We start from the raw sequence: 24,359 nt of genomic DNA, 5'->3' as shown, positions 1-24,359 counted from the left end.
CTTTTTAAGTCTAATAACAGAATGTTTAATTTAGCAATTTGTATTATTCTGATGACAAGGAGGCCAAGGTAAAATAAAACTAGGTTCTCTAAGAGACTTACAAATACTCAGCAAACAGAACTTCAACTTCTGTTTGAAACCAGGGAGAACCCAGGAAGAGGATGTGCACTAGGCTAGTACAAACATGCTGTCGGAGTCACACCTATGCTTAGAGCTACCTGTACAGAATGTGGAAACATGCAGGAATTTGTTTTTAATTTTTTTTCCATTTGTAACGTCATTGGTTTCTGAGATTATCACACAATGCTCTTTTTCACATTTGTATCCATTCGTCTTATAACTTCACACTGTGAACAACTAGAGAGTAGGAATGAAATCTTATTCTTTATACCTTTGCTGTCTAGAATAGTACCTGATACTCAGATATTTGATCAGTAATTGTTTATTGAATAAGTTGAATAAAGTATCAGCCCAACCACTAGGTGGCAACACAGATGTATGTGTAGAAGTGGCTTGTTGGAATTCCACCTGACCTGGAGTGACAGACTTAGTATATAGTATAGTATAGTAGTATAGTATAGTATAGTAACATGTTTTTAAAAAGTTACATGTGTATCTTATTTTGGTAAGTGAAATCATTTAACATGTACCACTACAGCTGACTATAACTTTATTGTCATTTATATCCTTAAAGCTAGGAATCCTTTTGTAAGATAAAATCTCCGTTAAGTATAACAACTCATAAGTACATATTTTCTGTGTTGGGGTACCCCTGTTCTGTTTCTGTTTAAAAAGCCACTCTTCAGTTGTATCCTGTCAAAAGGACTTTCAACGGTCTGTGTGACTTAAACAAGTTTCATTCTATAAACTAAAAGCCTGCATTCTCCCAATAACAAGTTATTTGTTTGTATTTTCACGTCGCCTTAATAACTGTTTTGCCTGAAAGTCATGGAGACTCTGGAGTCAGACAAACCTAGTTTCCCATTGCTACCACTCGCCAGCTGTATCCTTGTACAGGTTATTAACTTCACTAATCTCAGTTTATTTATCTTCTCCCAAATGGAGATAATGTCTACTTGATAAAGTTGTGAAAAGAATTAAATGAAATAATGTCAATGGAACAATATCTAATACAATCCTTAGCTTATACTAGGGACTCAGTAACTGGTAACTATTATTATCCACACTTTACAATGAAAATCTCATCCATATTGTTATTTGGCTTATTTATTTTATTCTCCTGATTTAAGGCCTTCAGCAATTAAATTCAGTTCATAGCACCAGGTTTCATAGCGATAGGCCATGCGGATTTGGGCTACATTTGTCCTCCGGATATCATTTCCAATAGGGCCTTCCTCGAGGTAATTGTTGCCCAGAAACATTGCTTTCTCCTGTAAGATAAAAGGAAGCAGAATGATTGTTATCTTTTTTTACCCTGATATAGACAATACTTACATCCTCCACAAAGATTCCTTCCTTATGTTAGCCGCTGGCAAAAGGGAAAAAATAAACCACTAAAAGCATTCATCCAGTGCCCCAATATGCATGGCCTGCTGAGAAATCAAGTGTGTTTTATTTCCCTTGCCCAAAAGGCACGGCCAGAGAGAGAGAATAATTCTTTCTAGTTCCTGTCCATAGTAACTGCATATGATTTGTGGGATAATTTTTTTACATATGTTTTCCAACTAATTTTTCAATATTCAAGTTACCAGATCCTATACTCAGAAGGTCAACCAGTCAAGGACAGGTCTACCTCATGGGAAATTCCACACTGTAGAACACTGTTTCTTGCCACTTCACACATATCACATGTACTCAGCTTGAAGACTTGTGCAGCAATGGCATATTCTTCCATTAGGGGCTCCTTGGGTTGTTTATTCAAATGAGGCCAAAAAAAAAAAAAAAGAAAAGGAAAGCATTAAAAGAAATAACATTCTGGGTGGGAAAAAACAGTTCAGCAAAATATACTTGTATTGCTGAGGATTCCACATGTGTACCTTGGTGAAGTGGAATTGCATCGGGTCGTCTGTAGACAGTGAGATCATTAGCCCTTTCTGGAGGAAGTCTAAAAAAGGATTTTTGGCATATTCTAGAAATAAGCTGTTGTTACTTAATGGCGACATAGCGATGGGAATCTGGGCTAAGAAAAACAAGTACTGTAACACAGGACTCTGAAAAGGAAAAGTGAAAAAAGTATTTAAGGACGTTAAAAAAGGGATACAAACTAGAAATGTTAAAATGTCGTGGGCTACCTCAAGTTTTAGCTTTCTTTCTTTTTTTTTAATACTTTTTTTTGTATGTGTGTGAGGAGATCAGCCCTGTGCTAACATCTGCCAATCCTCCTCTCTTTTTGCCGAGTAAGACTGGCCCTGGGCTAACATCCGCGCCCATCTTCCTCCACTTTATATGGGATGCCACCACAGCATGGCTTGCCAAGCAGTGCGTCAGTGCGCGCCCGGGACCCGAACTGGCAAACCCCAGGCCGCCACAGCGGAGCGTGCGCACTTAACTGCTTGTGCCACTGGACCGGCCCCTCAAGTTTTAGCTTTCAACAAAATTATCACCTGTTCTTTAAATTCCCTAGTAAAGAATAATGATATTTTTTAAATGTAAATACTATTTAGAATAAATTTAATTGGGATCATCAATTTTCAGAAGCGTTGAGTCAAACCAAATGGTTTGAGTTTTAATTGCCTAAGTTAGATGGTCTGTCTCAGGCGGAAGACTTCACCTTGAAATATTTTTTTTTCTCTACGAGAAAGTTCTGACTCTCGCAATAGGCATTTTAAAACATGCTATAACAAGAAATCTGGCAAAAACTAGTTTAAGGTGAGCCAAGCTGCCTCTGAATTACCCCTTGTCTGAGTTCTAAAATGGGAATCAGGCCATCTGCATTAATTCATCTCTGCCACCAACTGGCTAGGTAATCTCTAGTAAGTCCCTTTACTTATCTGGGCCTCTGTAAAATGAACTACACTAAATAATCTCAAAAATCTTTTTTGCTCTGCTTTAATTTGATTCCAATGTTAATGACTTGTGACAGAATGATAAGGAAAAAAATTATTCCTCTAGCTCCAGTATAAAAGTTAATATTAAGAAGAAAACCTCCAACTCACCTTTTTTAAATTCAGGCCATGAGAGATATTATCTGCTGTCATGAATGCTGTCATGAGATGGGTGAGAGCTCCAGCTTCCCCACAGTGAGGTCGGAACAGAAATGTATTCATGCCTCGTTCCCTAGGGAAATGGAACCACTATAGGAACCACAGGTGACTGACAAGACCTTGAACAATTCTGGGCGTAGAGTGCCTTACAAGAAAATCTGGTAGAGTGGGGCATCCAAAGAATTCGGCAAAACTGGCAATTCTAAATTATAATCTTAATTCTTCCTAAACCAAGACTTTCAAAAAGGAGGCAGCAAAGGATATGAGGGTATGAAGGAAACTCAAGATTTGATTAACTGAACAGAAACATCTTCAGTTTCAACAGGAAATTTACCAGTATCACCATGTCATCATTTCTCCTACTCACACTTTAGGGGGGAAATGTTTCCAGAAAACCCCATTATAATATTCGTCTATTTACTCCTGACCCAGATATATCAAAAAGGATAAAATTGATGGAGTTTTATAATAAATTGCACAGTGATTAATGTAAATTCCTAAACTTCCAAAGAAAAGGAACTCTGAAAGTTACCAAAGACTCCAAAATGTCCCTTTCTGACTCTAAATAAATAAAGAAACTGAAGAAAATGTCAAGGGAAAGAAATTTCTGATTTAGGCCAACTGGAAGCATCCCAGTAATGCAGTGCAGGCCCTTGAGCAGCTGGGGTGCCAGTGTATGAGGAAAGAGCTGCATCAGATAGATTCTCTTTCTAGTTCCAGTTCTTGTCTACTTACTTTCTCAGGCTGTTGAGCACCATGATGTTTGCATACATGTAGTAGGTATAGTAAGTGTAAGATGGATTCTTTTCCATTGTCCACTCCTGGGGCTTGGGGCTCTTGAGGGAGAACATGTGGCCACTGTGTTTGGACTCATCATCCACACTGTCGAAGCCAGTAATCTGTCAAGAAAAGTGAGCCATGCAAAGGGTTCAGTCTGGCTGCAGGGTCCCAGTCCTCAGACAAACTTTCAGTTCCCAAAGGCAAGGACCAAAAGTCAGAGATAAACATCAAGAATTAATCGTGGCTAGGTGGGAGAGCTGGTTCATATGCAGCAATAAGAAGGCCTACAGGGTCATGCTTACATGCTTGAGGAAGGCACTGAGCTCTGGGTGAGCCTGGGGGTTGATGGTGGCCTCAAACACTGGCATGAAAACATTTTCCAGCATCTTTCCGAAATGTGGAAGGAAATTCTTAGATCGGAACACGTCACTAGAGGTAAGAATGAAGAGAATTTAGGAGGAAAAAGATTTTTAGGACTGATAGCTCCAGTATGAGGGAACCAGAGGACCAAATGCTGTGTTCAGGAAAAGACCTAGTGTGTCCATCCTAGGTCCGCTCTGGTACTTTCTTCTTAAAGAAGGATTCAGTTTGGGCTGGGCATAGGAGGTATAAATTTCTTGCTGGACAACATGCTCCCATCTCTTCTACAAACTCTCTGTGCTAAGAAAACTAAACCTAAGTCTAGATAGAGAATGAGGAGTATAGGAATTACGTCATAAAAGGTTGAGTGATTTATATGTGTGTGGTGTACAAGATGGCGAGCATGAGACAGTTATCAAGAACACCTCTGATATACTGTAGCCAGGGACAGTCTAACAAACTCTTATACAGCACTCAATATATGCCACCCACTCTTCTAAGTGGCCAGAAATATTAGCTAATTTAATCCTCATCACAACAATAAATTTGGTATCATTATCACTCCATTTTAAAGATGACAAAACTAAGGCACAGAGAGATCATGTAACTGGCCCAAGGTCACACACAGCTTGTGTGACACACGTGGTAAGTAGTAGAGCCAAAATTCAAGCACAGCCAATCCAGGTCCGGAGTCCATGCTCATAACCACCACACTCTACTGCCTCTCTGCCTTAAGGATATTAGACAGGAAGTTCTACTCCAGTCAAAAAGTTACTTTTTGGGGGCCAGCCCAGTGGAGTAGCGGTTAAGTGCGCGCACTCTGCTTCCGCAGCCAGGGGTTTGCAGATTCGGATCGTTGCGCGGACCACTGCACCACTTGTCAAGCCATGCTGTGGCGGCCTCCCATATAAAGTAGAGAAAGATGGGCATGGATGTTAGCCCAGGGCCAATCTTCCTCAGCAAAAAGAGGAAGATTGGCAACAGATATTAGCTTAGGGCTAATCTTCTTCACACACAAAAAGTTACTTTTCAGCTAAAGAGACAGAATAAAACTCTTGCATTGTCACAGGGCACACAGAACGTGGAGGCAGATGGCCAGAAAATATATAAACATTTAAGTTAGATAAAAGATCAATGATACTGAACATCCCTGAGAGCAAAGAATAATTAGCAGGTGGTAATACCATTAATAAACATTCATTGATTATGGAGAACTTGAGGACTTATAGATGAGACAATCTGCAGACAGTGGTAGAGACTCTAATACAAAAAAGCTACATCCCAGTACAGATGGGCACGGGAAAGAATGAACTGAACACAGAGAGGAAGACCACGAGAAAGAAAATGTATAATAAAATGTACGTAGTTCTTATCCTAGCTAAATTTTAATCATTTTCAATAAGTTATTTTGTGATCTGCATAAAGTCCTGTGTTTAAAAAACAAAACAAAAAAACCTTCTGGTTAGAAAACTGAACTGAAATGATCTTCCTAACTCCTGTCTGTGGTCAAGAGTGCTGAACCCAGAGTGGACAAAACCAGGCAGCCAGGAGCTGGTGCTGAGCACTGCTTTAACAAAGCTTATTTCTGTCAAGATGTGCTGTGCATTCCTTGTTGGTGTGGAGGAGATGAGGCAGGTGGGATGAGGGCAGGCTTTAGAGTTTCTGATGGGCAGGTACATACTAGATCCTGGGGACCTGGATCATCCATGTCATGTTGGGGCAGTGGATGCGGTTGTGAACGAACCAGGTGGCGAGTTTGCTCCACTCATCAGGACTGCGGCCATAGATTGACAGGCGGGGCTCTGCATGCTGGTACTTGGCATCCACCAGGTCTGCACCTACCTCCTGCAAAGCCAAGAGAGGAGTCCAAAGCCAGGAATTCCCACAAGTCCCTCAGGGGTCTAAACCTGTGGGGTCTGGAGAGAGGAGATGGATACTAAGAAGACCAGAGGAAATGTGAAAGGAAGCCAGAGGAAAACTATGAAGGTTAAGATCTCAGAGAACTGAGAGTTGAAGGGAATCTAGTGGGGGTAAAAAAATGATAGGACATAATGGAGTCTAGAGAGTGAAAAAGACAGACTAAGGAGATGAGATATCCAAGGCACCTGCAAAAGAAATTCAACTTCTCATATGCCCCCTACCTCCCAAAACACACATCTCCCAACTCCACATGTCATTCCTGCTTCCTAATGCTCAGGTATCATAACGATGAGGGCAGTTTCTGATCCCAGCTCTTCCTGAACTTACAACTCCCAAAGCCTGAAAGAGCCAGATCCTTAATCAATCCCAAACCCACACCCTTAGCTTATCTATCCTAGAAACAGGAGTCTTTAAAAATCATTACAGAGGCTGTTTCAGAAGAAATTCTTACTTTCATTTGTGTAGTGCTTGGCCCCTGGGATAGCACCCATCCTTCCTCCCTCCCTCCCTCCCTTCCTTCTTTCCTTTCATCCTTCCTTCCTCTTTCCTTTCTTCCTTTCCTCCCCCTCTTCAAGAACTAGGCCAGGCACCATCGATCTGGTTGGTTCCTCCTTACCTTGATGATAGTAGCAAAATATTCTCCATTAATGTAATTGTCTGTCTTCAGGTAGAGGTCTCGTAGTTCACTTGCTCCTACAGGATTGTATTTGTCATTGAACTTATCAAAACGCTGGAAGGTCTGGCGTCCCTGAATCAAGAAACAGGAGCACAAGTGTGTCATTGCCAGAGCTGCCTGGACCTAGAGAGCTAGGGAATGGCCACGAGGAACAGGGGCTGGGAGCAGGAGAAGGGGTTGGGCTCGGAAAATGGAACCTGGGACAGTTGACAATGAGTGATCTTCAAAATTGTCTGTGAGTGCTTTCAGTCAGCATGGCAAGCCAACATGGTTCAGAGGGCCTGAGAAGGGAGAGTTTGTAGGAGAAAGGCATGAGGGGTTCTGAGTATTAGAGTGAAACGGACATTATCTTTTCAACTTACAGCATGAACATCCAGAGAATCAACAGTCAGGTCATAGGGATGCATTTTCAGTTTAGCAAAAAGTTCCTTTAGGGTCAGTTTTTTCTCCTTGGTGCTATAGACCACTCTGTCAGCATCAATTAGGTAAGATTTCTTAATAAAGCGCAGCAGATGTTTCTGGTTCATGCAAGCAGCTGCATGGATATGAGTGTCCACCTGTATGTACATTTAGAGAAAGAAAAACCAACAATCAGCCTTAGTTATGATGCTCTGTTAGAGACCATGGTGCCTGCAAATCCCACTGTGGCAGAAGAAAGCAATAAATAACAGGGGTATGACCTGACAGCTGGTGGAAGTAGTCCAGCAAAAAAGAACCCATAGCACCTTTTTGTGTCCTTTGTGAAAGGTTAGGCTAGATGCAATAATAATGCCTGCTTCTCTTGGATATCTGTACATCCAATTTACTCCCTACACTTGATCCACACAAAATTCTTGGGGACTTTTATCCACTCTTGAGACACAACTGGAAGTGAAGTAGCTACCACGGCTTTTAGCTTCAAAGGGAGAAAGGATAGAAATTATGAAGCCATGGCACAGTGGTGGCATTTATGAGTTAGATATTTTTATAAGTACGATCTTATAAACTGATGTTTTGATAGATTAACTAGTTTACCCAAGATTATGTGGGCAGCTGAGCCAGGATTTTGTCCTGAACCTCTGCTCGTATATTTCCTATTCCCACTTCCTTGCAATCACTTAAATGGTCAGAACACATCTTGGAAGTGTTTCCAGTTGATTAGTTTTCCCCAGTCATTAGCTCATTTGATGTTCACAATCCTCTTTGAGCTAGATTGGGCAGATATATTTCCCAATTTGACAAATGAGGAAACTGGAACTCAGAAATATTTAATCACTTCCTTCAATGTCTTACAGTCAGAAAGTAGAAGAAAAAGGACTAGAATGAAGATCTTCCAAATCCTAGAAGAGTGGCTTTTGAGGTTTTATTTGTTTTGGGGGTTTTTGTTGTTGTTGATGATCATTATAATTTTTTTATGGCAAGAATGTGGTAAACTTTCTATGTGGAAAACAATAGAAATGAAATTTTAACATTTTACACACAATCTATCTGCTTTCACTAAATTCCATCGAGCCTACAGAAATCTTATATTTATCAGAAAAACAGTATCTTTATTGTCCTGCTCAAGAAATAATTGGGTTCATGTTTTTGCCCAGGAATGACCAATGAGCAGCGAAAATGTTTACCTTCCTGCAGTTATAAAAATCCCGGTGAGGGTTGTTCTTCAGTTCCTTTAACTCATCCATCTCGTTAAGCATCTGATGGACCTGGAACTTGGAGGAGAGGAACTTCAGACGCCGGTGGGTATAGGTCTTACTGTGAAAAATTAAATCACATAATTCTAAAAACTTTCAGACATTTAAGGAAAACAGTCACAATTTCAAAACCATCAGGATCCTTATCGGTTATAGGAAACAATTATTGGAACAAACATTTAGTTTACTCTGCAGTTAATCTTACTTGAAAAGTATTGGGTTCCAAGGGCTTAATCTTTTCATCAAAGCTGAATCTAATAATGAGGAAGGATTTGGGAAGGCATTTAAAAATCAGGGGAGACAGTGTCACTCAAGGTTAAGGGCCCTGACTGTGGAGTTGGCAGATTTGGGCTTGAATCCTGGCTCGGCCAGGTGTGTGACTTTGGGTAAATTACTTAACTTGTCCGAATCTCAGCTTATAAAATTGGAATTATGAAAATACATACCTCATAGAACAATTGTAAGGACTAAAAGAAATATTGTACATGAAGGGTTTAACATAGTGTTTGAACATAGTAAGCACTGAATAAATACTTATTCTTACTATCAGTAGTAGTAGTAATAGTAATAGTAGTAGTTTAAGTCTCACTAAACACTTACACAGGTCCTTGGGCAATTAAAGCAAGTAAAAAATTCATATCATCTAAGAAGGTATCCAGATTTGGGTAAGGAAGTGGCTTAGGCTCATCTTTGCTGGCTGCTGCTTCATTAGGATAGACGTAAACTACACCGTCCTTCATTTTGAGGTGATAACCGAGGTTTTCCGGGAGGTTATCTGTTCGGAAGGGGTCTTCTCCCTTCTTCACAGGAGGGGTAAAGACTTTTTCAATAAAACACAGAGTAATATATGAGCACATAGGATGAATGATCACATAAAAATAACCAAAATATAAAATACTGTAAGATCTCATTCATTTGGATCCTATAGGTCATAGTTGTACTACCCAGAGCTAAGCTAAAGTTTATTTTTACATTACTTTTCAAAGGTGATTAAATTAGTAGTATTAAATAACTATAATATTTTATCTAGTGTAAGAATGATTTTCAAGTTCCTTGGAAGTATCTGTTTACATAATTTATATACTACTTACAAATATTTTTAATTATTTACTGAAGTTGGTCATCAGTCTTCCCGTTTAGAGCATTTTATTAGCTTATGAGATAATTACGCAGAAATAAAAGTAAAACTCCCATTAAAAAGTAGAGTTTGGATGTCTTCCTTATTTAAACCAACATTCTCTGTTAGTCTTAATTCAGAGTGGTTTTTTTAAATAGACTTTATTTTTTAGAGTAGTTTTAGGTTCACAGCAAAACTGAGCAACAAGTACAGGGTTCCCATATACCCCTACACCCACACATGCACAGCTTCCCAGCTATCAACATCCCAAACCAGAGTGGTACATTTGTTACAGTTGATGAACCTACATTGACACATCATTATCACCCAAAGTCATAGTTTACCTTAAGGTTCACTCTTGGTGGTGTACTTTCTATGGGTTTTGACAAATGTATAATGACATGTATCTACCCTTATAGTATCATACAGAACAGCTCACTGCCCTAAAAATCCTTTGTGCTCCATTTAGAGTGGTTTTAATATAAATTGAAATACAAAATAAATTCTTATTATAATAATTATAATTCTTATTGTAATTATATTTCCCATCTTTTAAAGTACATAAAATTACTACTAAAGGAATTGAGGAGGGATTGTATGGATAAATGTCCCCTTCTTTCCACTACTGACAATTTCAGTCCAAGAAAGCCAAGAACAAATTCCACACTGTCACAGCCTTTAAAGCACTCGACCTTTGGCTTTCAAGAAGTATGTGCTCAAGGCATCGGAAAGTCTCCTCTTTGCAAGTGACGTGACTAAGACAGCCAGAGCGAGAAAAAGAATATAGAAAGAAAGTTTGCACATTTTCTATTCAAAACCGGGAGATAAGGGACACAAAAGTGAAACAATATGTTGCTACCTCAAATATCAATTTTCAAATCCTTATGCTTAAACATACTAGAGAGAGAAAGTATAACTTAGGAGAAACAAAGGCAAGACAAACATCCTAAATGTCAATATTATAGAAGATAGCTAAACCAATGTTATGAGTTACCAAACTGGACACGTGTTTACTATGATTTTACTATTAAAAGAAATTACGGAGAGGAAGTTGTAGAACTGGAATTCTTTAATAATATAACAATTTGAAAGTTCAAAAACCTTTAATATTTGCCTCCCCTGAAATTTCAATTCCAGAAGTGTCATCCTTAAGATATAAAGCAACTGCATAAAGATGTTTCTATAAAGATGTTTATGTAGCCTTGTTGGACATAAATTTTAAAAAGTCAGAAATCTCAATGCCTAAAAATAGGAATTGGCTAAATAAATTATGATACAGTTATACAGTAGAAATCTGTGAAATCAGTAAAATCGGATTATTTAAAAACATGTACTTAACTTTATACAAGGCAGAAAGTAAAAAGTGAGCTATGTAAAGAGAGTGCTATGGAAAGTCAAACACATAGTTTACTTTTGTCCACAGGTCAGAGGAAGGCAGAAAATGATAGTATTTGGGCAACACTTTGAAGGATGAGCTTGGATCTGGACATTTGGACATGTGGTGAAAAAGTGAAGGCAACATGGCAACAATACAGGGGCAGGAAAATGCTGTACTAGATGGAGACAGGAAATGCTTCCAACCAGAACAAAGAGCTCAAAGACAGAGTAGAGGAGGTAAGTTTATATATAGGTTGAGTGTGCAAGTCCAAACATAAATAGATAAACAAAATGTTGTTAGGAGGCCAGATGGTGGTAGGCCTTGAATGCCAGGCTAAAGACTGGACTTAACTTTGTAGGTAAGGGGGAACCGTTAAAAGTTTTTGTGAGGAGAAGGATGTGCTCAGATCTGTGTTTTAACAATTGGCAAAAAAGTGAGGATGAACCGAAAAGGAGTGAGATTAGAATTTAGCAGAGTAGTTAGGAAACTATTGAGATAATCTGGACAAGGAGAAATATAGACCTAAATTAGGGTTTGGGGAACGGCAAAGAGAGGAGGAGGTTTTGAGAGATGTTGTACAGACTGAATCAAGTGATTGGACATATGGGCAGGAGAGAGAATGGAGCCAAAGACACCTATGATATTTTTAGACTGGAGTACTTATAATCTAGGGGCATATTGAATAGTTAGTAGTTAAACCTAAAGATATAGTCCACACGTTATATAAGAAAATCACTTACCTGGATAGAAGTTCTCATTTGCCACCCAAGCCTCACCCTCAATATTCCGCAAGTACTTGGAGGGAGTTTTAGGGAACCTCTGGAACGACTTCTGCATGTATTTCTCCCGTATACACAATGCCCGATACAGACCTTTGCAAACTTTTTCAAAATCTTCAACTGTAACCTGCCCAGAAAATTTCAGAGTATCAGAATCGCATCTGTGAAAATCCAAGAAGTGGGTAAAGCTTGTCTTGGGCACCTCCCAGCTCTCCTGGGTGCTGCAGCCTGTGCTGAGCCTCACCTGCACACGCGGCTGCTTCCTACGTAACCTGGGCCCTGTCTGAGTCTCCCTCCGGGAGCGGGTCCTGAAGTTTCACTCACTCTTCCATTTCTACCAAAATGTACCTGTTCTATGAATCTTTCCTCACAGTCCTGTGTTTGTTTTTGGTTTTCGCTAGATAGCAGTGATTACCTGGTAAATATGATTAAAAGAACCCATTGTAACATGGAAAATCCTTCCTTCCTTCCAACATAGGGACATTTTAAATAGGTGCTTCTGTAGACAATAACTCAACTGAAGGATGACGTGCCTCTAATTTGAGAATTCAAACCACTTGCTGGTCAGTGAGGGAAATATTTTGGGATTATTTTGGGATTAATAAGATGTCACACATCCCTCAAAGCCTGTCACGCATGCACTGCCTTCTATAGCTGTAGATGGATCAGAACATCATCCTGTGAGAAGTCATTCTTTCGGATGGTTTTAAAGAGAACTTTGTGGCTAAAAATAGTGAGATTCTTGAGTAAAATTTTCTTAGAACTGCTGGAAATTTCCAAAACGGGGCTATTTCCCCTGCCCTATCTCCAACTCCTGGCTGAGCCTGGCATACCCAAGCAGTTTTAACTTGAAATCATTGAATGCTCTTCATCAGAGCCCTAAGACTTTCTGGGACCAATGTAATCTTGTTCCCAATGGTTTGAGGCCCAGATATTGATCCTAATCAGTTGAACTCTTTCTAAAAACCTGGTGACCTTGGCCTAGAGAGTCTGGCACAGGTACTAGGTCTGAGGGTCTGCTTCCAATGGCATGCTTGTTCCTTTGCCGCCTAATGGGCCATCAGTGTATCAGCTCCTTAAGGGCAAGAGCTGGATCTTATTCACCTTCATGTCCTCAGTACTTAGCACACAATGCGTAGCACAGAGTAGGTGTTCAATAAGAACTGATTAACTTGAATCAATTGTCTATCAGGGATTAATGGGCCTTGGAAACTTAGCCCTACTTCCCCCTTTAATTACAAGTGTGAAGAGTGATTCGGGTATAGGCTACAACCAGTTGGAGTGTTGCTCTGCATCTCAGCCACATTCAGCCAGCAGGTATAGAAACACAATTGGTTCTTCAAAGACTCCAAGCCAAGATTTCAGGTGCCCTCCAGCTTTCATAGGAGGAGCAGCTAGTCCCTGACTTCTGTGAACCTTGTCTTTCCTCCCATCTTCTTTCTTTTTATTCCTGTTTTCAGTTCTGCGAAGCACATAGGTATTAAGTTTGTCTCCTAATTTTTACATTTTTTTGAACTCTGGAATTCTTCAAACTTTGTTTTCCATGTCACTATTAAACATCTCGTTTCAGTTATTTAGTATCTAAAACCTCTGCCATTTGCAGAGCACCTATGTTCTCATACCTAAAATAAATAAACAAGAATAGTGTTCATTTCATCACTCTGTCACTTTTAAATATCTTAAGACTGACCCTAAGTGGGTCAGTTACATGAGAAGGGGGCTTAGGACTGGTCATTAAAACTATATTTGGAAATTGAACTACCATATGATCCACCAATTCCACTTCTGGGAATATATCCAAAGGTATTAAAAACACTAACTCAAAGAGATATCTGCACTCTCATGTTCACAGCAGCTGTATTTACAATAGCCAAGACATGGAAACAACATAAGTGTCTATCAATGGATGGGTGGATAAAGAAGTTGTGGTATGCATATATAAAATGCCTATATATATATACACACACACAATGGAATATTATTCAGCTGTATAAAAAGAGGAAATCCTACCATTCACAACAACACGGATGGACTTTGGAGGCATTGTGCTAGGAGAAATAAGTCAGAGAAAGACAAATACTATACGATCTCACTTATATGTAGAATCTAAAAAAAACCCAAAAACCAAGCTTATAGAAAAAGAGATCAGATTTGTGGTTATCAGAGATGGGGGGAGGGGGGAGGGAGAATTGGAGGAAGGTGGCCAAAAAGTACAAACTTCCAGGTATAAGATAAATAACTACTAGGATGTAATGTACAGCATGATGACTATAGCTAACACTGCTGTACGGTATAAAGGAAAGTTGTTAAAAGAGTAAGTCTTAAGAATTCTCATCAGGGCCGGCCCCATGGCTTAGCGGTTAAGTGCACGCCCTCAGCTGCTGGCGGCCCGGGGTCGGATCCCGGGTGCGCACCAATGCACCGCTTCTCTGGCCATGCTGAGGCCGGGTCCCACATACAGCAACTAGAAGGATGTGCAGCTATGACATACAACTATGTACTGGGGCTTTGCGGGGAAAATAAATAAATAAAAATTATAAAAAAAAAAAAGAATTCTCATCATAAGGAGAGAAAAAATTTTTTTTTATTCTTTCCTTCTTTCTTTTGTTTTTATTGTATTTATATGAGCAGATGGATGTTAGCTGAAGCTATTGTGATAATAATTTCATAATATATGTAAATCAAACCATCATGCTGTACACCTTAAACTTATGCAGTGATGAATGTCAATTATTTCTCAATACAACTGGAAAAAATGTATATTTGAACTATAGGCTGATGGCTAAACAGCAGTTTTACCAATATGATGCTGATTCTGCAAGTCCATGTAGCAGAGATTTATTAATTGACCAACTGTTCTGGATAGGACAAGCAGGTCAGGTTGTTTGCGACATGAGTTTACTGTCTCTGTGGCATACTAGAGTCTGTTCCAAGCAATAATAAACTGTGTAAGCATCTGCAATGAAATTGGAGAAGATAGTTGGTCCAAAAACAGTAGTCCCATTAGAATTTTCTAATCCCTCTCTCATTTTCCTTTTTTTCTCTGGTCTCCATTCTTCTTTTCTCTGCTCCCTCTTTGTCCCGATTTCTTTTCTTTGATTAGTTTATGCATCTGCAGCCCTTTTCTCTCTTCTAGGACTGCCCTGGATCTTTCATTCCCCAAGAGCCTCTTGTGCTCCTTTTCCTGCTTTATGATGCCCTCAGTGAGACTAGTCCACCTGCTGCTTTCTTTGGTTCTTTTGCCAAAATCAGTCCTCTGTATTCTGTAACACATGCACTGCATTCTACTGCATATTCTCCATGTGTAAGCAAATGAGATAAAGGAGGAGAAATTGTGTGTGATGATAAAAGCAAAACAGAAATATAAGTCATAGTATATTGGTATTGAAACACAATAATGAAGTATAACAAAGGACAGGTGAGCTAACGCCTTCCTCAAAAAGAAAGAAAGGAAAAGAAGAAGCTGAAATAATCAAGCTTTGTGTCTTCCCAGCAGCTACATCTGAGGGGCAAGGAGCAACTCACCCCAGAAGCATAATCGCCAGTGATCTGCACTCTCTGAAAATCAGGCACAGTCTGGTAGGTAGGAGATGAAGAAATGTATTCATCAATGTCGGCCAGTTTGGCAGAAGATGTTTCACTGTGTGGAACCGACAAGCTAATGGTCTTTCGTCCGCGGAAACGCTTTTTTCTGGGTTTGAAATTAAAAAAATAAAGGGAGTTAACTTTGTCTTCATTGGGAGTTTCATTGTGATAAATTGATGTTTCACTATACAAGTTCATTTTGAGGACAAAAAGTGAAAATTAAATGTAGGCAGGGTGTAAGAAACAGGACCCAACCATATGGGACGAGATATCACATGACAGTGTTTCCTTCTTCCTGGGACAACTTGGAACAGTGGGCCTTAGGGAACATACTAGAAGGCTTTTGGCACGACAATTGCTCTTCACGGCTGTCTACTCCTAGAAACACAGGTATGTCAGTTACTACCTGTGTCGTTTTGTGCATGTTCCTTAAACTCAGTGAGCTTCTGTCTCCCCATCTGAAAAAATGAGGTAATAATGTCTACCTTATAGGATTTCTGTGAGATTTAATGTATATAAAATGCCTAGCACAGTACCTGGAACTTATAAGTTGCCTAATCAATATTACCCCCTCAAATCAACAAGTGTTTATTGAGTTTCTACTTTGACCCAAGCCCTATGTTAGGTCCTACGGTGAATGCCGAAGAAGGTGGATTGTTGTTCTTTCCTTAAAGACACAAAACCAAGAAAAAGACAGCAGAATGGCAGAATGATCTTTTCCCCATGAAGCTGGTGGGGTGGGGGGAGTGTTGTGAGGAGGGGGTTCCAGGCAAGCGGTCAGTATAGTTTTGAGGACTAAATTGTGGCAAATAGTGACAGATAGCACTACAGCAGTTCAAATAAGGGAAAATAAACAGACTTTGTGGAAAGGGATCTATGAAGGCTTCTCAGGGGAGGCAGTTATAGTACATCAGAGGCGTAGGATGGCTGGGCATGAGCGCAGAAATGGAAGGCTGTATCCCTGAGGCCTGGAGGAGATCAGATTTTCTGCAGGTCAGGATTCATGTCAGGTAGCACAATGCTGTGGTTGGCCAAGGGTGGAGTCTGAAGATGAGGCTCTTGAGTTCCAATTTCTACACCCATCGTGTGTAAGTTGGGTATGTACCCAGCAGCCATCAGCCCACTTTTGTTTGGAACAATTGCTTAGTAGCTCTTGTCTTCTTGCTTGGGTGGATAGGGAGGCTTCGACTATACGGAGATGTGAATGAGGGTAGGAGGTCCACAGTTCTCTTCTTTTTTAGTCATTGTTACCTCGCCCTCACATATTCAGTGTGGAGAGGAGAAGAATTTTTAACTCTGGCAGAGTTTTTCCTCCAAGTTGAGCCATCACTCTGACAGACTGAACCATCTGCCCTGAAATTTCCCCTTGTGTTTCAATGTACTAAGCATTCCCCTTGAACCACTTACCTCTTGCCTTCTGTGGAGGCAGACAGAGTGTCCTGGTGGAATATGTGTGCTTGCATCTCATAATGAGAAATTGGACAGATCTCATCCACATCAAAGGGGGAAATCTCATGACGGCCTCCTTCATCTTTGACTTCAGAGGCAAACACTTTTTCAGCAAAGCTGCGAATTTCATCATCAATTTCTAAAAGAGGTTTTCATGTGTTAGTATTCAAGCCCTTTCTCAGAAGTCATCCGAGAGTTTCTGCTATATGTAAGGCACAGTGCTAAGGACTGCCCTGGGTGCATGGCTCGCCTGCTCTCCAACCAGTGTCCCAGAAACTTGATGGAGATCAATGCCTGCTCTCTCTTTAGCGGGTTTCTGTGTGGGTAGCTTGGAAATTGTTCTCAGAAACACAGGTCAGATTCTTACAGCACATTTCAGGGGATCCTAAAGATGGGATTGGGCTCTTGCAGGACTAGCACTTAAGGTAAGATCACCTGTTTCTGGCCGGGCTAAGTTTGAATTCATAGTAACAATTCAACATAGTCCTTCCCATTAGGTTGGTGGAGTTTTTCTGATGGTTTTGGAGATTTGGATAGGGTTGTTGGTCCTTGGAATTTTTCTTCCTAAAGAGAACCAGTGATTTAAGTAGTTCTGAGAAATAAATATGTACTTTAGGGCCTTTCTTCCTCATAGGACAGATATTGTGTTTGTTTCACACATCACAACTTTGTTTTTTTCAAATCCTGACAACTTGGTGTGTGGAAGAAGGGAACCACCAAAATTTACTACCTAGTGTTGGGAGTATTTCTTATGGACATGTAGCCTTTCATAATGAATGACCCCTGGAAAGCCAATTTTATTTTCACATGCCTTAATTTTTCCATTCTTAAAATGAGTGGAGGGGTGACCTTTAGCTTGGCAATGAAAAACCCCAAGACCCTCAGGATATAAGACAACCAGTGTCTTCATATAGGGTGGTGATGGCCATCAAGTATCTGCTTTTCTGTTAAGTTCAACTGTATTTTCCAGATAGCCAATTGTTTCCATCTGAGTAGTCATTACCTCTCGTACTTCTAAAAGTCTCTTGGTATTTCCAGAAAAGAGCAGGTAGCAAATAATAAGAATGACAAACAGCTACCTATTCGGAGCAACAGAAGAGGACAGAAACATTCTTCACATGATGACAGACAACTGCATGCAGAGAGAAAGATCCCCCCACCCCCACCCCATCAATGTTTATACAGTTCTCCAAAATGCCAGATTTTCAATTCTAACTTAAATGAGTGTAATGCGTTCAAGTACCTGCTCTGCACTTACCAACTCCTTCACCTTCCTCTGTTTCAGTTTCCTTATCTGTAAAGTGGGAATACTAATACCTACCAAACCTCACTCACAAGGCTGTTGTGACATTAAGTAAGATAATGTACATGGAAATGCTTTAAAGAAAATAAAGCACCAGTTTAGACTGAATGATTTAATTTGGTAGCATTGGTCAGACAGATATTTGGTATTTGGAGTTAGCTTTGGGCTATTAAGAAAATGATAAACGGTATGACTTAGTAAAGGCTGAAGCATACATCAGAAATGATAGTAATTGATTCATAACTTCACCAACACTAACAGTCAGGTCAACCAGTTTTCAAAACTTGGCTTGTCACAGCAGAGCTAACTGAGCAGCCCACTATGTTGGCTGAACTTCATGCATTCATTTGTGTCGTTAAACTCAAGCACTTCCTGAAACTGAAAAGCATCTTTGGTTGCTATGAGTAGTTTTTGGCAAGCACCATGCTCTGCAAAGAAACAAATGGGACACTAAGTAGACACATTTGATGGCCTGAGAATGCCTTTCCACCCCACAGCCAACTGATCCCCAGAGATAGTATCACTCCTCCCTGAGCATCACAAGCAAGCATATGCACCTCAAGGGTAAATGGCAAGCAGAAATTAGAAGGGGCTTCACGCACCGTGAATGGCAAATGGAAATAGGTCAGTTGGTTGTGATGATGATGAGAAGGATGAGGATGAGGATGCAACTTGTTGTCACACTAGATCTGCAGCACTGCTGCTGGAGGCCTCAGGAAGGACAGTATGGAAATACATGCCCAGGAATCAAATCCTGCTTTCTTGAAACCTAGCTCTTTGAGAACAAGCATTCGTTATGTAGGACTGCACATTTCCATTTGTTTCATATTTTTAAACATTATTGTTTTTACTAAGGTTGTATCTCCCTAGGCCACTATAGACAGTTGAAAAGTAGAAAAGCTACTCTCTAGAAGTAGTTTACATGATGATCAAAAATTATATGGCTGATATTTCCTTCCACTGAATCAACCAGTTGTTTTGACTTCAGGCAATCACAGCTGAAATTTGACTCCTAATTCAAGACTCTGCCTTTTAAAAATACTTCAGGGAGTGGTGATGATTATGAAAAGGAAAGAGTGAGACTAGTATTTCATAAGATAAGTAAATAAGATTTGGTGACAACCTGAATTCATGGTTGAATTCAAGGAAAGATGACTCCTTTGGGTTTGTATGGTTAATTGCTGAGTTCTTGTTTGAGCATATTATGTTTGAGATAATGGAGCATCTGAGTGGAAATGTCTTGAGGTTGGGACACCTACATTTAGATAGAGAACAGACAAGAGAATAGAAACAAGAAGTAGACTGGTGGAGCAGAAGGAATGCTGGATTAGGAGTGAGTAAAAGTGTCTGTGACAGTTGGGTGGCCTTGGGCAAACCACATAATCACTGGTAGCCTCATTGTACATCATTGTAAAAGGGGAATGTTAATAATAATAATGCCAACTTCAGAGAATTGTTATAAAGATGAACGAGAAATACTGTAAAAACTACACAGTACTATCTAGAAGTTGGGGATTATTATTATTAACATAGGCAGTGCAAGACTCTTGAGAGAAGGAATATCATGCTTGCTTCTTCATCCAACAGATCCAGAAAAGCATGCTTATTTATCAGCAGTGCTTTATTAATGTGTAGAAAAGACAGGTTGTAGGCCTTTCATCTGCCACATCTTATCTCATAGAGGAACTCAGAGGCAGACCTACTGTCAGTCAGCCAAAGGACAAGTCTAATTTGAGATGGAGGATACATTTAAAGTTACAATTTTTTTCTAAAATGGGTTTTTTAAATATCTGGTCACAAAAGTTCACAACGAGGGGCTGGCAGGGTGGCATAGTGGTTAACTTCACCTGCTGCTCTTCGGCGGCCCGGGGCTCGCAGGTTCGGATTCTGGGTGCAGACCTACGCACCGCTTGTCAAGCCATGCTGTGACAGGCGTCCCACATATGAAGTGCAGGAAGATGGGCACGGATGTTAGCCCAGGGCCAATCTTCCCCAGCAAAAAAGAGGAGGATTGGCAATAGGTGTTAGCCCAGGGCCAATCTTCCTCAGCAAAAAAGAGGAGGATCGACAACAGGTTAGCTCAGGGCTAATCTTCCTCACACACACACACAAAAAGTTCACCGTGAAATTTTTCGCATTGGAATTGAGGGTTTACTAAGGCAAGACTCAATAGATCCCCTTGGCTAGTCTGTCTAAAGGAAAAGATTATTTTATTTCAAAATATCAAATGAATGCCCTATGAGGTTCTCTTTAAAAAAATTGATTTTTTTTTTGGAGTCCAGAAAATCCATGACTTCATTTACTATGCTTTGAGATATCTATGGTCACTACTAATCTTTGTTGGCTTTCAATGGTATCCTTTAATAAACACTGCTGAAAAATACCCATGTCTCTGAATTAAGGAATAGTATCATTTTCTTAATTGATACTTTGGCAAACGGCAGAAAAAATAGTCCAAAATACTCACGTTTTTCTTCAGCTGTATGAAGTAAAATAAAACAAGATAAAATACATGAACAACTTTCAGAAATGATAGTGGCTATTAATCAGTGCTTTGGAATAGAAATATGCAGATTGGTACAAGAAAGGGGTGTGGTGGAAAGTGTTATTACAGCTCATTCTTCCCTTTATCCACAATTTGCTGCTGTCAGAAAACCCTGGGAATATGGTCATTATACATCTTTTCATTTTCTTTTCCTTTCTAATATGTCTCTTTAAATTTATGTTTATAATCTTAAGGAGGTACTCTTTAGGTGATTTAAAAAATACTTGATCAAGAGAGATGGAAACTCTCAAATGATGCTAGTAGCAAGGAAACAGCTCATTTGGTAAACAATTTAGTACACCTACCAAACAACCATTTCTGAGACTCTATCCCACAGAAATAATCCTTAAACATGGAAAAAAGCTTTAGGTGCAAATGTTATTGTCAGAGATTATTTACACTTATAAAAAACTGTTAAGAATCTAAGGGATTAGTTAAGAAAATTAGAATATTATACAGCCATTTAAAATGATGTTTAGGAAGAATTTGGAATACCATGGTAAAATGATTAAGCTATAATAGTATGCAAAAAAAGGCAGGATATAAAATAACATGTATAATATAATCACAACTATGTTTTTAAAAAAATTCATTAATCTTGCATAGAAAATAGATTGAAAAGAAAAACACAAAAATGTTAAAAGTGGATATCTTTTGATGATGGACTGTGGTTGTTTTTTCTTATTACTACTTTCCTAAATTTTCCAGTTTCTCTAAATGAGTGTTTATTACTTTTATTTTTTAGTGCAATTTCTCTTTTTATTTCATGTGAAACATGTATTGCTTTTATAATGAAAAAGATATAACTTATTTTTATTTTTAAAATTACTCTGTGTACAAACCTGGATTGTGAACCATCAGGATACACAGATTGGGTTAATACTTCCATTATGCTCTTGATTTTCAGTTAATACTATAGCTAGAGACATTGTAGAGGACCCTTCTCAGAAGTGTGGCAGTGCAGGTTTTGTTTAGACTAGCAGAGTAGACATTAAATATCTTACACAGTTTTCTACTGGGATCTTGCTATCCCATGATACGGTTTTAGAAAATTACCTCCCTCCCCAAACTAAAAACAAAAAAACCTTGAAAACGTTGTCTTGCCTCTTCCTGAAATGTATTATTAAAGCTACTATGAACCCTAAATAAAGGATTACCAGAGCTGACATGATAGCTAAAGGAATGGTTGCATACTAAACAAATTGAGCTCTCCAAACAATTTTCACACCTACCTGGAAGTTTCAACAGAGGCATTGTTGCTGGGATCCTTGATTCTAGGGTAGCACAGTAGAAAGGGAGAGAGAGGAGACTGTAGGGATGGATGACTGACTGACACTATAAAATATCCTGACGTTCATTTTATTATTTTGCTTTGTTCCTGTAATCTGACCCTTCTCTGCTAAAAGGAGAGAGATGAGCTTTAGACCTATTTATAGCTTTAGGCAATTGACAGCGAAAAGCAGGTGAAGCCTTCAGTCTTTACCCCGGGATTTTAGAAAAGATATCTGTGGTAGGCCAGGAATTGCATTTCAATACTCTCTAAACCTTCCTATGGATTGGATTTTCTTCAAGTGTAGTTTTCTTGTATGACTTGACCACTGACGGTTATTTTCTACCCTAGTGAAATACAGTGAAGTCTTCCAGGCTTCTGGAAAGTCTAAGTCCTCAGGATTTCAGTCATGAGAACAGTGTTCTTCGGTTGGTGAATATGCTGGTATATTCATCAGGCTTTCAACACACACACACGTTTTCATTAGAAATATCCCTGACTTAGCAGAAATTCACCTGAGAATTTATTTAATGAATTAAGTAGTAAATTTACTTCAAATCTTATAGAAACTCAACTGCCATCTAGAGTGCTCACATACCCTACTCTATATATTGTCATAAAAAGAATAATATCTTTCTTTTGTATAACATTTTATAGTACGTAAGGCACCTTCCAAATGTTATCTATTTGATCCTAACGGCAATCCTATAAGGCAAATAGTACCTTTTCTCTGCTTCCCAAATGAGAAAACTGGGGCTCTGAGAAGTCAAGTGTCTCTCCCAAAGTCATTCTGCTCATAAATGACACAGCCAAGACTCTCTGGACCAAAATTTCATGCTCTTTCCACAATAACATAGAGTCTTAATTATGGCTAAATATGTGATAATTACTGTTAGGTAAAGAAAGTGCTTTGCTAGACTCAGCAGAATTTGTAAATTGTAACAGTTTATATTAAAGATAGTAGCACTAGGTTGGAACTTCAGATTTGGAACAGAATTACTGGCATAGACTAAAAGGTCTTTTTACTATTAGCTATTTCAATTGAAACTTAGGACAAGTCTCTTTGTTGGCAAAAACTGAGTATTGTACTGCTCAGCTTTATGGCCATCATTCCCTTTCAAGCAACAATATTGGAGCACATTACAGAGGTGTTATGGAACCAAAATATTTGTTCATTCTTTTCCAACTCCTCTTTGAGACATTTCCACCTGTATTTCCCAATGATCTCTGTAAATAGACATATCCAAACTAAACATTTTCCTCCCCAAACCTGCTTCTCCTTCAATGATTCTTATCTTTACATGTTACCCTCCAATCTTCCCATCTCATTTGTGGCAGATACCCTAGCTGTCTACTCAAAAGTCATTTTCCTTTTCTTTCTTGTTAACAAAAAAATTTTTGGTTTGGGCACTAATGTGCTCAGCCAAAAACTGTATTTGCTGGATTTCTTTGCAGCTAGACGTGGCCATGTGACACAGTCTGGCTAATGGGAAATAAGCAGAATTGCTGGGTGGGGTGTCTGGAGAAGCTCTTTTAGAAGAGGCCAACTCAGCTGGCATATGTTTTGCGTTTTACCCTTCTTCTTCCTGCCTGGAATAAGGAAATATCTGAGTAGGGTGGGTGCAAATTAACCACCGTTGTAACATAAGTGACAAATAAGACAAAAGCCACATGTGAAGAATGACTGACCAGAAAGAGAGAACCAGGGTCTCTGATGGCATCCTGAAGCCATATTAGCCCTGGACTCCCCACCTCCAGACTTCCTTATATATAAGAAAAATAAATTTGTTTTAGCTACTAAGTCACTTTGCCAGGTTTTTTGGTTACCAGCAGCAAATGTAATTCTAACCAAGTCATTAGTTACCTCAAATTCAGATGATTGCAATGATTTCCAATTATTTTTCCCTGCCTCCAGTCCATATTGCAAAATACTGCCAGATTAAATCCTCTTGATCATTATATTCTCAGTTCAAAAACATTCACTGACTCTTCATTCATCATTTCAACAAATATGTCTTGGGCACGTAAGGAGATCAAGCTTAACTGGTTAAGGTCAGTTAGACCTTGGTTCTAATTCTATCTCCTCCTCCAAATAGTTGCGTGGCCTCAACTTTTGAAAACCTAACCAGGCACTGTCGTGAGCAGTGGCATATAAGGAACAATAAAGACTAGGCCTCTGCTTATATTCTAATGGGCAATACACACACAGTAAGATAATTTCAGGTAGTAATAGGTGTTATGAAGAAAAAAACCAAAGTGATTTCTAATGATGAGAGATGATTTTCAGCCAATTCTATTATTGAGGGCAAGAATAGATCTCTTCTCAGAACTGTTTAGACTAGTAGTATAGATTTTTAGAC

General features: G+C 39.2%; 1 protein-coding gene across 3 annotated transcripts; it reads right to left on the bottom strand.

The window, feature by feature from the left end:
• Positions 1–1,232: 1,232 nt before the first annotated feature.
• Positions 1,233–21,998, bottom strand: AMPD1 (adenosine monophosphate deaminase 1). Of its 3 annotated transcripts, XM_004420637.3 has the most exons (16): positions 21,962–21,998; positions 20,652–20,663; positions 16,840–17,020; positions 15,373–15,538; positions 11,809–11,974; positions 9,174–9,393; positions 8,505–8,634; positions 7,263–7,457; positions 6,841–6,972; positions 5,986–6,149; positions 4,247–4,373; positions 3,900–4,063; positions 3,117–3,237; positions 1,998–2,171; positions 1,754–1,864; positions 1,233–1,391 (listed from the first exon to the last, which is right to left on the bottom strand). In XM_004420637.3, exons 1-16 carry the CDS (start codon positions 21,981–21,983, stop codon positions 1,233–1,235), a joined length of 2,244 nt encoding a protein of 747 aa, XP_004420694.1. In that variant the 5' UTR covers positions 21,984–21,998. The 3 variants fall into 3 exon arrangements, with proteins under 3 accessions (XP_004420694.1, XP_087275810.1, XP_087275815.1); XM_087419684.1 differs by lacking the exon at positions 20,652–20,663 and having other exon boundaries at positions 21,962–21,983; XM_087419689.1 differs by lacking the exons at positions 20,652–20,663; positions 21,962–21,998 and adding an exon at positions 17,317–17,350.
• Positions 21,999–24,359: the final 2,361 nt, after the last annotated feature.

The sequence above is a fragment of the Ceratotherium simum genome, chromosome 2, assembly GCF_057802395.1.
Source record: "Ceratotherium simum simum isolate JZ-2026a chromosome 2, ASM5780239v1, whole genome shotgun sequence".
Lineage (NCBI taxonomy): Eukaryota > Metazoa > Chordata > Mammalia > Perissodactyla > Rhinocerotidae > Ceratotherium > Ceratotherium simum.
This window is presented reverse-complemented; position numbering and strand designations above follow the sequence as displayed.

What these genes read in the sequence shown, in the direction of transcription:
- AMPD1 (XM_004420637.3), bottom strand. Translation starts at nt 21,983, where the DNA reads ATGCCTCTGTTGAAACTTCCAG. An exon ending in ATTTTTATAACTGCAGGAAG is followed by an intron (nt 7,458 to 8,504) that starts GTAAACATTTTC and finishes ATGTACATACAG; the next exon opens with GTGGACACTCATATCCATGC. An exon ending in TGCAATTCCACTTCACCAAG is followed by an intron (nt 1,865 to 1,997) that starts GTACACATGTGG and finishes AAACAACCCAAG; the next exon opens with GAGCCCCTAATGGAAGAATA.